This window comes from Bos indicus x Bos taurus, chromosome 4, assembly GCF_003369695.1.
Source record: "Bos indicus x Bos taurus breed Angus x Brahman F1 hybrid chromosome 4, Bos_hybrid_MaternalHap_v2.0, whole genome shotgun sequence".
In the NCBI taxonomy this organism is placed as follows: Eukaryota; Metazoa; Chordata; class Mammalia; order Artiodactyla; family Bovidae; genus Bos; species Bos indicus x Bos taurus.
This window is the reverse complement of record NC_040079.1, coordinates 27444315-27456997: the sequence shown is the minus strand read 5'-3', so window position 1 is coordinate 27456997 and position 12683 is coordinate 27444315. Positions and strand designations below refer to the sequence as shown.

Below are 12683 nucleotides of genomic sequence, written 5' to 3'. Positions count from 1 at the left end.
CTTCTCTCCTTATTGAAGAGACCAGTCTGTAGGAAGCTGGTTGCAGGGTTCCCCCTCCCTGTCCTCGGGATCCTGGGCAGGTCTGAGGGCCAGAGAGGGAGCCTCAGATGGCAGCTGTCTGTCCCCCATACCCCCTGCCCCACTCATACCTTGGCAGGGCCCTTGACAGGCCTGGATTGGCCATCGATTGGCTTTTATTGAGCTTAGCTTCCCCACTGTGGGCTTGCAGGCCTCCACTACCCTGGCTGCATGCCAGCCCCACCTCTGGAGCCTCCTGAGCAGCGGTATTAAATAGGATTTAGAAAGGAAAGGTTCCATGCAGTGAAACCTCGGTCCACATGGCCCGCAGCCTGCCAGGAGGAGGACCTGGGGCTCCCCTGGGAGGAAGTGCAGAGAAGGCGCGGGGGAGGGGTGCAAGGTGAGGACAGAAGAGACTCCCTCTCCTCTGCTGCTAAGCTGGCCCCGGGGTGCAGGGGATCTGAGCAGGACAGGAAGTGGCTGACCCAGCAGTGCGGAGCAGAGGAGGGAGGGGGCTCCCTGCCCACTGCCCCCCTGGATCTGTAGCCAGGGCCACCAAGGGGTCACAGAGGGTGTCTGGCTGACGTGTGAGCCCCTCCTTGCCCAGGTTCTGCAGAGGGACAACTGCAGTCAGTGTGGGCCCAGCTCGCCCTTGTTCTGAGGGTGGGGACCTGCCCTCCAGCTGACTGACTCCTTCCCACCACAAAGCCACCTGCAGGGACCCCGCAGGGCTCTGTGACTGAGGGCCAAGCCCGCTCTCTCTTAGAAATGGGGCGCTCTGTCTGAGGAGCAGCTCTGCCTCTTCTGGCCTTGGGCAGCCTCAGGCTTCCAGTGTCCTCTGCTCCCCGCCTGCCCGCTGCCCTGTGAGCTCTGGGACCCCATAGGACTGGCCTATCTCTGCCTCCTGGTAGGAAGGGGCCCGAGGGCCACCCCGAGGCTCTGTCTGCATCATCCCTGACCTCCACCCCACTGGCCCCTGGACCTGCCAGGGAAGACGCCCTACCTTCTCTCTCTGGGAGGAAACCTGACACTGTCGCCTGAGGCACCTTGGCTTGAGAAGTTTCTACTCTCAGCCTGTCAGTCTGTTCCCATTCTGTCCACTAGGCAGAGGAGCCTCCCTCCCCTGCAGCCGAGGCAAGTGGGGTGGGGTTAGGATGGGGGCCAGCTCAGGAGCCAGCGCAGGGGCCCGGGAAAGGCAGGGAACAGGAGCGGAGGGAGGCCCTGACTTGGTCTGCAGTGGTAAGGGCGCAGTCTGGAGAGTGGTGCTGGCGGGGCTGCCACAGAGCACAGACTGCTGGGCCAGGAATGCCGCTGACAACGTCTCCGCCACTCCCGGGCAGCCTCCCCACCAGGCTCAGAAAGTCCCTGTTGCTCATTCCAGTTCCCGGGGCCCAGGCCTCTCTTTCCAGTGGAAGGACACGCACTCGTACCACGTTAGAGGCAGGAGCATGGTTTTACGGGTGTGGCCCAAAGTGGTTCAGTCATTCCAGCTTGCATCTGCTTCTTGGTGCACCGCTCCACCATGCCCCAGGAGTCTGTGTGTAGCAGAAGGGTCACGTGGTCCAACTACCACCTCTTGCAGGGGAAGAAAAGGAGACTCAGAGAAGGCATGTGACTTGACCGAGGTCACACAGCAAATTAAAGGGGAAAATGAAAGGACCGGAGTCCACAACTCCCACCTACGACTTTTCCCACTGTTCATTGCTGCCTTTTGTGTTCAGGGGCCCAGGCGATGCCAAAATTCCCCTTGAAGGGCGCTAGGGCCCACCCCCCTGTGTTCAAATCCTGGTTCTGCCACGTCTAGCAAGCCTATGTGCCTCGGTTTCTTCGTTTGTGAAATTGGGGGTAATGTTGATCCCTTTTGAAAAGGTTGTTGTGAGGATTAGATGACCTAGTACTTGGGTAGTGTTTAGTGTGGCCCCTAGTGAGCATGTAAGGTTTGGGCTAAGAACTTCTGTCACCACCCACCCGAGTCCTGTGTGTGTGTGTCTTTGGGACCCAGCGTGTGGTCCAGTCCCCCAGACTCCCCAGCCTGTTTCCGCCGCCCAGCTGGAAGGCCATCTCCCTCCCCTGCTCTGACAGGCCTCACTACTGGGATAATCTCCTGGCCACGGGATTGGACTTGACGCGCTGTCACCCCGCATCAGCTTCTGAGCACTGCAGCCCTGACAGTGCAGGGCTGGGGGAGGGAGGGAGCGGGAAGGGTGGAGGGCAGCGGCCGGCTTCCGAGCCGGGGTCAGAGCAGCCTCCTTGAGGTGCAGAGGACAGGCACCCTCGCACAGTGGCGGCCCTCCCCTCCGCAGCCCAGCACCCCAGCACCGTCGCTTGGAGAGCCTCAGGAGTGCCCGCGGCCCTGTGACGGTGGGAGGGCCTGGGGAGTTCAGTGACCCTCACAGGGGGTGTGAGGGAAGGAGATGGGGACTGGGCAGCACCACAGGGCCAAGGGTCTCACACGCCTGACGTGCGTGGGAGTCGCTGGGAGTCTTGAGTTTTGATTCCCTTTCCCTGGGACCCTTAGAGCACATCCTGATGGGCAGACGGCGGGGTGGGGTGGGGGTGGTGGGTACCCTGGCACCTTCGTTCCCAGGAAGATCCCCAGTTGTTCCAGACACCTCAGAGTTTGGGAACTACTGGACTGGAAGTTCCCCTACCCCGACCTCTGCACTCCAGGGGCTCAGACCAGCATGATGCAACATCGCCCCCACACTCACCCCCACACTCGCCCCCAGGGCAGTGGTCCCCCCTCCCCAGAGCCCCTTTCCTGGCGTCCTTTCTGACTTCACTTCTGAACCCCTCACCTCCCCTCTGTTGACCACACGTGCAGGTCTGGGCCCACTACGAGGAGCAGCCGGTGGAGGAGTTGATGCCCGTGCTGGAGGAGAAGGAGCGCTCGGCCAGCTACAAGCCGGTGTTCGTGACGGAGATCACCGACGACCTGCACTTCTACGTGCAGGACGTGGAGACAGGTGAGCGCACACCCGCCCCGATTCCACCACCTCTCGGCTCCTGGCGCAGGGCCGGCCCACCTCAGGGCCCCCCTGTTCGGGCAGGGGCGGGACCCAGACTTCCAGGGGCCTCCCTGCATAGCTTGCGGCTGCTGCCCACCTCCCAGGCCCCTGAGCGGCGCTCTGGGCCCGAGGTCATATTCTCAGCCGCAGTAGGGCCGGCAAGGCTGAGCGGTCCTCTGAGGACTGGTGAGGTCACCAGTCCTGTCTGGGTGGTGCTCTGATACTCTTAGGTCATTGTTTTTCTCCCAGACACCCCTGGCGGGGCCGGGCAGGAGGATTGTGCCCTCGGAGCTCGTCAGGAAGCAATGGACAGATTGTCTCCATGTGGCCGGGAAGTGCATGCCGGTTCTGCTCAGCGCCTCTGCCCCTCAGCCTCCCCGGGGAGGGCAGGGTGGGGGGAGCCCGGGCTTGTCTCTGCTGGGGTTTCTCCTCCAGAGGTTCCTGTAAGCCCCGAGTGGTGACCAGTTGCCATGGAAACAGGCGGCGCTCTAGGGGAAGTCATCCCCAGGAAGTCTTTCTGAAGGACCCTCTTTCTCCATCTTCCCTCTTCCTCCTGCCCTCCAGTGCTGTGCACTGAGGCCAGGATCCTCTCCCCACTGTGCCCCCTGCCCCCTGCCCTCAGCAGAGAGCTCAGGTTTCCAGAGGAGAGAGGGCAGCAGAGCTGGCTCTCACAGCAACTGCAATGGGGCCCCTCTGGCCCAGCTTCCACCTCCACTCCCTTTGCTCTGTCCATCCTGACCTCCCACCTCTCATTTGTCACCCTATGCAGGGAAACATTTTAGTTGAGATCAGAGGAGAAAGCTCTTTAAGGTACTTCTCGGTGGAGGAAACCAGGTCTTTTCAAGGGGGAGGGGGCGGGAGATGTCAGTGACATGGAGGCAGCCCCGTGGGTGGCAGGGCTCTCCCTGCCCTCCTCGGCACCACCCCCAGGCCCACTCCAGATGGTCGACAAGCTCATGTCAGCCACTTCCCCACTAACGATACTGCCCGGGCAGCTGTGTTTGTGGCAGTGTCATTTCACCGGGGAAACTGGCCATTCTGAGCCTTGGGCTGGCCGGGCCCAGGAGGGGAGCAGAGCCAGGCAGGGGCTGAGGTGAGCTGCTGAGCCGGGGTTAGGTTCTCTCGTGGTCAGCAGCATTCCTGGTGAGAGGGGCCTGGCCACTGCCTGGGGAATGGAGCCAGAAGACCTCCAGGTCTGAAAGGTGGCCCAGGTAGGAATGAGAGCTACTCCTGAGCCCAGGAGCTGGCAAGAAGGCCCTCCAGGAGCTTGTGGAAAGGGAACTCAAAGGAGACCCCGCCCAGGGAACCCCGGCTCCCAGGCAGGCTGCACCTGGCCTCTGGGTCCTGCCAGGTAGGACTCACTTTGAATACGAACAGGTGCTGGGGTCTCCAGGGGGCAGAGCCTGAGGCTGAGTTCAAGGCCTTTGCCACGTAGTCTCTGTCATCTCAGAGGCTTCCTGTATCGGTTCCATACCCTGCCTGGCTGTCGGTGACAGCTCTCGGAAGCCAGGACACTGCACTAAGTGGCAGCCAAGGCAGATAACAAGGAGAAAAAGGGAACTTGGGGGGAACCACATATTGTTGGAAGATTGGAGGAGCAAGTGACGTGCTGTGTGGCACGCCACCTGGATGGCTGTGAGCTCCAGAGAAAACCCTGAAGTGAAGTGAAGTTGCTCAGTTGTGTCCGACTCTTTGCGACCCCACGGACTGTAGCCTACCAGGCTTCTCAGTCCATGGGATTTTCCAGGCAAGAGTACTGGAGTGGGTTGCCATTTCCTTCTCCAGTAGATCTTCCCAACCCAGGGATTGATCCTGGGTCTCCCACATTGGAGGCAGATGCTTTACCGACTGAGCCACCAGGGAAGCCCAGAGAAAACCCTGCCCTCCATCAAATCCATGAACAGGAACCTGGGCATACACAGCATCCCTCTCCTGAAACCCTTGGTGCCTCTGGGAGGCAGGGACATCCTCTGGCCCTTTTTCCCTTCTCTTAATTAAAGCCCACCTTCGGGAAGGATCTGGTGAAGTAATGAATGCATTGCCATTGGCCCACGTGACCAACCAGCCTCTGTGTAAGGACCTCCCAGAGGGCTCTGCCTATTTGCAGAGCTGTTGCCTTGGAGCAAAATAATAATAATAATAGAGCAAGTATAACAAGATCTCATCTGTGTAGAGGAGGCTTCTAAGTCCCTGAAATTTTACTGTCTGGGCAGGAAATGCAGGCGCAGGAGAACAGAGGGTTTACTGCCAGGCAGGGGGAGGGCAGCTGCTTCTAAAAAGTCCCTGAAACCATCTTGTGAAGGCCAGGGCAGGGCCCGAATGTGGATAGGCGCAAACCTGCAGATCCCTCTTCAACAGAGTGCAGTTACCAAGCACCCCGCATGGCCGGAGCTTTACTGGGTCTCAAGAGAAGCAGCAGAACCAAGTGAGCTATGGTCTGTGCCCTGAAGGAGCTCACGGTGCAGTGGCAGAAACATAAACCAGACAGGGAATGGATAAGGCCCACTGTGACAAGTGTACTGATGGCTAACATGCGTCAGGCTGCTGTAACAGGGCGGCCTGGGCCCTGAGGGTGGGGGAGGAATCCTTCAATCCCACCACACACACCCCCGCCCCAGCACCCTCCCCCTGGAAATGAAGCAGGTGGAAAAGGCCAGGTGTAGAGCCTGAATCAGAGCCAGAGGGACATAAAGGAGAAGCTACTGGGACTGACGCGTAGCAAGAGGGTGGTGACGGGATGCGGCAGGAGGGGCCCTGAGAAGACCTTGGGGTTGCCACACCCAGGAACAGACAGGCAGCCACCAGGTGGATGACCCAGAGAGAATGGTTCAGGAAAGAAAAGGCAAGGAAGGGGTCCCGCCCCACCCCGTGGAGGAGGGCAGTGAGTTGGCTGGGAGGGTGGAACCGCTGGCAGCCCTTGGAGGTTCAGTTCCACACGTGTCTCTAGACGCGTCATGTCAGGGCGGCCACATCTGAATAGACTGAGACTGGGCCCTGCTCCTGGAATCGCTGCCATCTTTCACAGCCCAGATTCTGAGGTCCTTTCCTTGTGCAGGGTCGTAGGGGGCCCCCTCCTTCAGCTCCACTTTTGTCCCTGGGAGACTTGGCAGAGAGTGGCTACTGTCCATCACCACTTCTGTGGCCCAGGCCAGGGCCAGCCCTGGTAGGAACGGAGAAGGCAGGTTGGCCTGGGCCTTGCCTGGTGTCCACTCACTTTCTCCACCTCCTAAACCAAAGCCCAGGAACATTCCCTGCGCATCCCCAGGGACAGCCAAGACTGGAAGGCTGGGTACCTCTTAGGCCTGAAATGTCTGCAAAATATCGTGAACCTCCTCAAGCAGGGACCAAAGAGAACTTCCCTGCAGGATGGAGGCAAGCCAGTGCTGTGGGCACCCTGCAACAGTCCACATCCTTCCCACTCCCCAGGCTCGTCTTCCACCCAGCCCCATCTAGAGATGAGGCTCCAGGGAACGTGGCACCCAGGTCTCACTCCCTCTTCCTCCCCACAGGCACCCAGCTGGAGAAGCTGATGGAGAACATGCGCAATGACATTGCTAGCCACCCTCCCGTCGAGGGCTCCTACGCCCCCCGCCGGGGCGAATTCTGCATCGCCAAATTCGTAGACGGAGAATGGTAAGCCACCTGGACCCGAGCAAGGCAGAGTCTTAAGCAGGAGCAGGAGGAGGTCTGTCTCCAGGGCACCAGTCTGCAGAAGCGCCAGCCAGACTTGAGGCATTCGCCCTATCGGCCTGCTTTCCACTGAGTGGTCGCTCTTGACCTTGGTCAGCTCTCCAGAGTGGTCCTCTATGTTGCCCGTTTGCAACCTGCAGTGTAACCCACAGTTTTTCTGCAGTCGGCCTCTAGGGCACAGGAGTATCCCTCCTCCTCTCTCCTGGGATCTTCTGTTGGGGGTGCCCTGGCTGGCTGCAGCTCTCCAGTACCCCGTCACCCCGCACAGGAAAGACGATGTCAGGAGGGGGCAGGGGTGGTGAGGGGGTCGCTGGTTCCTGTGAGCCCAGACCAGCCACCACCCTCCACCCCAGCCGTCTGGCACAGGAGAAGCAGCACTCCCGGGCTGCAGGAAGGTCACTTACGTCTGATCTACCAAGGATAGGGCCCGTGGCCTTCCCAGGGCGACCAAGTGACTTGGATGCGTTCCCTGCTGTGGCCTCCCAGACAGATCTGCCGGCTAATTACAGCTGCTGTTTAGTGTGCTGGGTTTAAACAGCAGACATCAATCTAGTCATTAGTCTTGTTGCTTTATGCCCCAAGGACACATTAATCTGCTCCACATGCTCCCCTCTCCCTCCCTCTGCTCCCAGCTATGCTCTGATTCCATTAGATGGGGTCCTGGTAGAGTCTGAAAACTGGCCCCCTGTGACACCCATGGGTGTTCATTCTGAGCCCTGGGCAGGGAAACACTGCACCCCCTGGCCTGCCATCGCTGAGGCTCCGGGGATGTCCCTTGAGCTCTGCCCTTGATGCCATTGCAGGTACCGTGCCCGAGTGGAGAAAGTCGAGTCTCCTGCCAAAGTACACGTCTTCTACATCGACTACGGCAACGTGAGTGTGGGGTCGGAGGTGGGCGAGCAGCACGGGAGGGGCCCCTCAACACACCGGCCCCTAGGTCAAGCCCATCTGAGCTTTAGACCTCCCCTCCCTCCCCGACAGATGGGGACCCTGTGGGCCTCTCTGCTGCTCGTCCTGAGAGACTGGGCAACACCAGCATCTCTGCTCAGAGGCCTGTGAGCACTGAGCGGTCTCCTGTCCAGGCCCAGTCACAGCCCCGGTTTCTCTCCTGCCCAGACTCTAAAGAGGGGGCCATGAAGTCCTGGCCCTGTACACCCCATCTCCTGGTCCACAAGGTGCCTGGGTGCTGATCCCCGGAGCATCCCAAACCAGGCTTGCTGAGGAGGGACTGGTATCCCCAGGAGAAATGCCCCTTGGACTGGGCCCGGGAGTGTGTTGACCATTCCCCACAGCAAGCAGGAGAGAAAGCTGTCCTTCAGAGCCATGCTGCTCCTGAGGACTGGTGTGGGGAGGCCCGTGAATAGAAAACCCAGAGCAGAGCCATGCTCCCAGCCCACCACCCAGGAGTACACAGGAAAGGGTCTTACCAACTGGGGTTGCCCTGCACACCTGGGCCAGGACCCTGATCTTAGAGTACTCTCCCAGCCCCGCCCTAGCCTGTGGGAAGGCGGTCAGAGCCCGTGTCATAGTGCGAAGGCATTGGGAAAAGTGGAGGCAGCAGTGAGAGCCCAGTGATCAGGTGGGCGGTGTCAGTTGGAGCCCCCAGGTGTGCCACCCCAGGCCCCGCCTCCCCGGCTTTGCTGACCCCGCAGGCCTGTGCCAGGCCTGTGCATGTGGAATTGAGTCCGGGTGCGGGAGGGGAGAGTGCTCAGGGGCCTGGCCACTTGAGTCGTCCCCCGAGAGCAAGGGGGCTTCCAGTGTGTGACGCTGCTGGCCCGGTGTGTCCTCTGCAGAGGGAGATCCTGCCGTCCACCCGCCTGGGCACCTTGCCACCTGCCTTCAGCACCCGCGTGCTACCAGCTCAAGCCACGGAGTATGCCTTTGCCTTCATCCAGGTGCCCCAAGATGTGAGTCTCCACCCCTTTCTTCCTCCCAAAGGGGACCATCCCCTGACACATGACCACTGCTGCGGCCCCAGCACGTACCCACGGGAACTAAATGCAAACCCGTCCTGGGTCCCAACCCCCACCCCGACCCCCGCCCACTCTCACAGGGCTGAGCCCCTACCGTGGCCCTGGCTTGGGGCCTCTGCCTCTAGCCTGCGGGGCTCTGGGCTGCAATTGTCTCCCAATACTCCTTCCAGTCTCAGAGGGTGCCACCAGAAGTGACTGTCCCCAAACAGATCTGACCAGGTCACACCTCTGCCAGAAACCCTCCGCTGGGGCCACCCAGGCTGATGGGAGGAGGTGGAGACAGTGATGACGGTCTGTTAATCAAAGGGGAGAGAAGCGTGGCCAGGGAGGTCCGGGTCAAGGCGAGGTGGCCTTGGAGTATCTGAGCCAGCTCTTGAGGAGCAGCCATGTGCAGGGTTGGGGAGGGGAGCCTGGTGGGGCAGGGCACACTGGGTGAAGACTAGTCTGCCAGCTATAGGCAGTGGCAGGAGGTGAGTAGGGCCCTTGTCTGCCCTGGCAGAGAGGTGATTATTTGTATCATAGGTGAAAGGGGTCTGGGCACGGGGGGAGCTGAGTGGGGAGTGAGGTGATGCTGGCACATCTAGGCAGACTTCCTGGAGGTCCGGGACCAGGACCTGGGGCCCTCGCAGCCCTTGGCTGGCACTGGCCTCTCGTGCTGACCTGGGTCTGTGCCGGCCGCAGGAGGATGCTCGGACTGACGCGGTGGACAGCGTGGTGCGGGACATCCAGAACACGCAGTGCCTGCTCAACGTGGAGCACCTGAGCGCCGGCTGCCCACACGTCACCCTGCAGTTCGCTGACTCCAAGGGGGACGTGGGGCTGGGCCTGGTGAAGGAGGGGCTGGTCATGGTGGAGGTGCGCAAGGAAAAGCAGTTCCAGAAAGTGGTACGTGCTGTGGGGGGCGGGACAAAAATGGTCCATGCTGTGGGGGTGGAGCGGCCGGCCCCTGGCATCCCCCGCCACCTCCAGCGTCCCAGAGGAGGGTGGGTGCCCCAGGAGCCAGTGAGGGAGCAGGGACCCACCATCCTGCTGCTCCTGCGGGGGAAAGATAATGGATTTGGGTTTGTTGGGGTTTTTAAAAAAAGTTAATTACTTCTTAAATTAATTGGCTGCCGGTTTGGCTGAAAACTGCAGCTGCAAACTGGAGCAGAAAGTTTCCCTTTGCCCATCCCCCCCGGTGACAGGCCAGGATGCTGTGCCAGGGGTGGCGCGGAGAGGGTCACAGCCCAGCGCGCTGTCTCTCCGGTCCTCACGTCCTCCTCTCCAAGCCCATCAGCAGCTCCCAGCACTCAGTGCTGCCTGAGCCACTTACCCAGAAGACTGCCATAACCCCCTCCAGCCTGTGGGGAGCTGGACCTGAGTCCCGCCTCCCTCCTTCGTGAAACATCTGGCCCTGGGGATCAACCATTGGACACTTGAGTCTCCCGTTCATGAAGCGAGGAGAGCGCAACCAGCCTGACTGCTCCCGAGGGTGGACCATGAGGATGGGGTCTGCCAGCTGGGGAACCACCTTGCACAGCTCAGTGGTAGATCATTAGAGCCAGGCTTCTCCCACTCAGCACTGTTCCCATCCCAGTTCCCCAGCCTCTCCCCACGACAGGCCAGCCTCCAGGAACAGGCCAGGCTGGTGGGAAGCCCCCGTGCCCTTCTGCAGCACCCAGCTCCCCCGCCCTCCTGAGCTGGAGGGACTCAAGCGGCAGGGTTGAAACCAACATTCTTCTCTCTCCGCTAGGCCTTGCTTCCCCCTTTTGCCTTTCCTCTCTCCGCATGTGCAGATGGGGGTTGGTGGGTCTGTAGCTCTGGTTATGCAGGTTGCTAATTCATTTGGAACAAGACTTCACTGTGGATCACTCCTGTGTCTTGTCTGGACAGGAGGGGCCTGGCCCCTAGTCTCCCTGCAGTTTCTTGGATCACTCCTAGGAGTTAGCTTAAGTTTCACTATAAACCTGGAGATCTTAGTGTTCCCCATATGGAACTACCCATAACGTTTCTGGTGTCTGTGTGAGTGCTAAGTTGCTTCAGTCGTGTCCAACCCTGCAATTCTATGGACTGCAGCCCACCAGGCTCCTCTGTTTATGGGATTCTCCAAGCAAGAATACAGTGTCAAGAAACACCTAATGTGTTTGTTCATTCACTTACTCATTCTTTCGGTAAATGTTTACTGAGGATGTACAAATCTCTGAATAAGAGACAACATTCCTGCCCCATGGAACTTGCGTTCAAGCATGAGGAGACAAAGAATAAAATAAGTCAACAAAGTTAGACATTAGACGAGTGCAATGGAAAAAGAGAAAGTAGAAGTAAAGGGAATCGGGAATGTGGGGGAGTGGTCAAAATTTTAAAGAGGATCATATGAGGTCTCGTAAAGAAGGTGACTCTTAACCAGAGGCTTGAGCAGGCGGGATAGGTAGCCAGGTGGACAGGAGAGAGAAGCATGTTTCAGGTGATTAGAACAGCCAGTGCAGAGTCTGGAAACAGCAAGAATACAGCGACTCTGCACTTGGATTTTCTTTGGAGGGAGCTGGGAACCCCTTGAGCAGGGGAGTAATGTGACCTTACCTGGGCCTCTCCCAGGCCCCTCTGGCTGCTCAGCTGCAAGTGTCCCCACCTTGACCATCCATCCCATTGTTTTCTTGCCCCCTGCAGATCACAGAATACCTGAATGCCCAGGAGTCAGCCAAGAGCGCCAGGGTGAGTTTTTGCCTCAGGAGCCCCAGAGGGTGCTGAGAGACAGGCTTTGGCCGTCTGGGTTCCAGCCTGTCCCACCTTCCCTGACTAGCCGTTTGCTGTTTTCTCACAGCTGAACCTGTGGCGCTATGGAGACTTCCGAGCCGACGATGCAGATGAGTTTGGCTACAGCCGCTAAGGAGGGCCCCGGGTCTGACCCCCAGCACAGCTCACGCCAGCACCCCTTCCTCTGCCGGCAGGATGTTTTCAGCTCCAGACCTCAAATCAGGGGCATAGATTGGGTCCAGCTTTGCTTCAGTGTCTGGGAATGTCTCGTAGGACGGCATCTGGGCAGGGGGTGGGAAGAGCCCCCCCCGCAACCACAGCTTTCAGGGGGCAGACATTGTCTTCCAAAAGGACAGGCACTGCCCTCTACTGTCTCTCCCCGCTGATTTTGTTTCTATTTGGAGGTTTGTGGGGGTTTTGTTCTTTTTTTTTTTAATTGTCCTCAAATCAGGAAGAAACATGAAAGACTTTGTCCTAATGGGGGGCTTAATCCTGGCCCCAAGGCCAGCTGCCGACTGGCACTCCACGTCCGTCCCAGACCGCCCTTCTCCCCGGCTCTCTGTCCAGCTGTTGATTATGTGATTTTTCTGATACGTCCATTCTCAAATGCCAGCGTGTCCACACCTGCCCCTTTGCCCAGCCCTCCCTATTTCTGTATTTAAAGCTTTTGAGGCCCAATAAAATAGTACATGCTGTCTGCAGCTCTATTGGTGATGGTGGAGCCCAGAGCCCAGAATCTCGACAGCTCCAGCCAAGAGGCGACCTGGCACTCAAATGACCCCCAAGTGTGCCTGACCATGCTCCCCGAAAACAGCCGGTCACGGAATCAGGGCAGAACTTCGGAGCAACTCCCGGGGCCTGGTGGGCATACCTGGCACTATGGCCATCGTGCAGAAGCCTGCAGGCCTTCTCTTTTGACTCATCTGCACATGACTGCTCTCAAGAACCTCAGCAGCTCAGCATACGGTGCCCAGCCGAGAGGTTGCTGGGCCTGTCCTTTGGCTGGACCCACCAGCACCCCCCAAGGGACCAGCAGGGCTCGCTGAGAGAAGTGAGGTGAGTGCTGGCTTTCTGCTGCAGCGAAAGGAAAGCCTAATGCCCAGACAGACTGGCGCAGTGCACTGAGGTCGAGGCCCCTGGTCTCCACCTGGATCCCTCCAGTATCCACTGGAGAACGAGGGGCTCCAAGAGGGGTCGAGGCCCAGGCTGAGGAGAGCCAGTCTCTCCAGGTTAGCTCTGGCTCTGTTTGACTTGACAGGGT

General features: G+C 59.4%; 1 protein-coding gene across 1 annotated transcript in view; it reads left to right on the top strand.

Annotated features, from left to right (window-relative positions):
* The window catches only part of SND1 (staphylococcal nuclease and tudor domain containing 1), a 421273-nt gene extending 409150 nt beyond the window's left edge, over positions 1 to 12123 (top strand). The window contains exons 18-24 of the mRNA XM_027539080.1: positions 2843 to 2984; positions 6536 to 6659; positions 7520 to 7589; positions 8510 to 8623; positions 9371 to 9574; positions 11336 to 11380; positions 11490 to 12123. Of these exons, the coding sequence (XP_027394881.1) occupies positions 2843 to 2984; positions 6536 to 6659; positions 7520 to 7589; positions 8510 to 8623; positions 9371 to 9574; positions 11336 to 11380; positions 11490 to 11555 (765 nt within the window). The 3' untranslated portion in view covers positions 11556 to 12123. The remainder of the gene's footprint in view (positions 1 to 2842; positions 2985 to 6535; positions 6660 to 7519; positions 7590 to 8509; positions 8624 to 9370; positions 9575 to 11335; positions 11381 to 11489) is intronic.
* Positions 12124 to 12683: the final 560 nt, after the last annotated feature.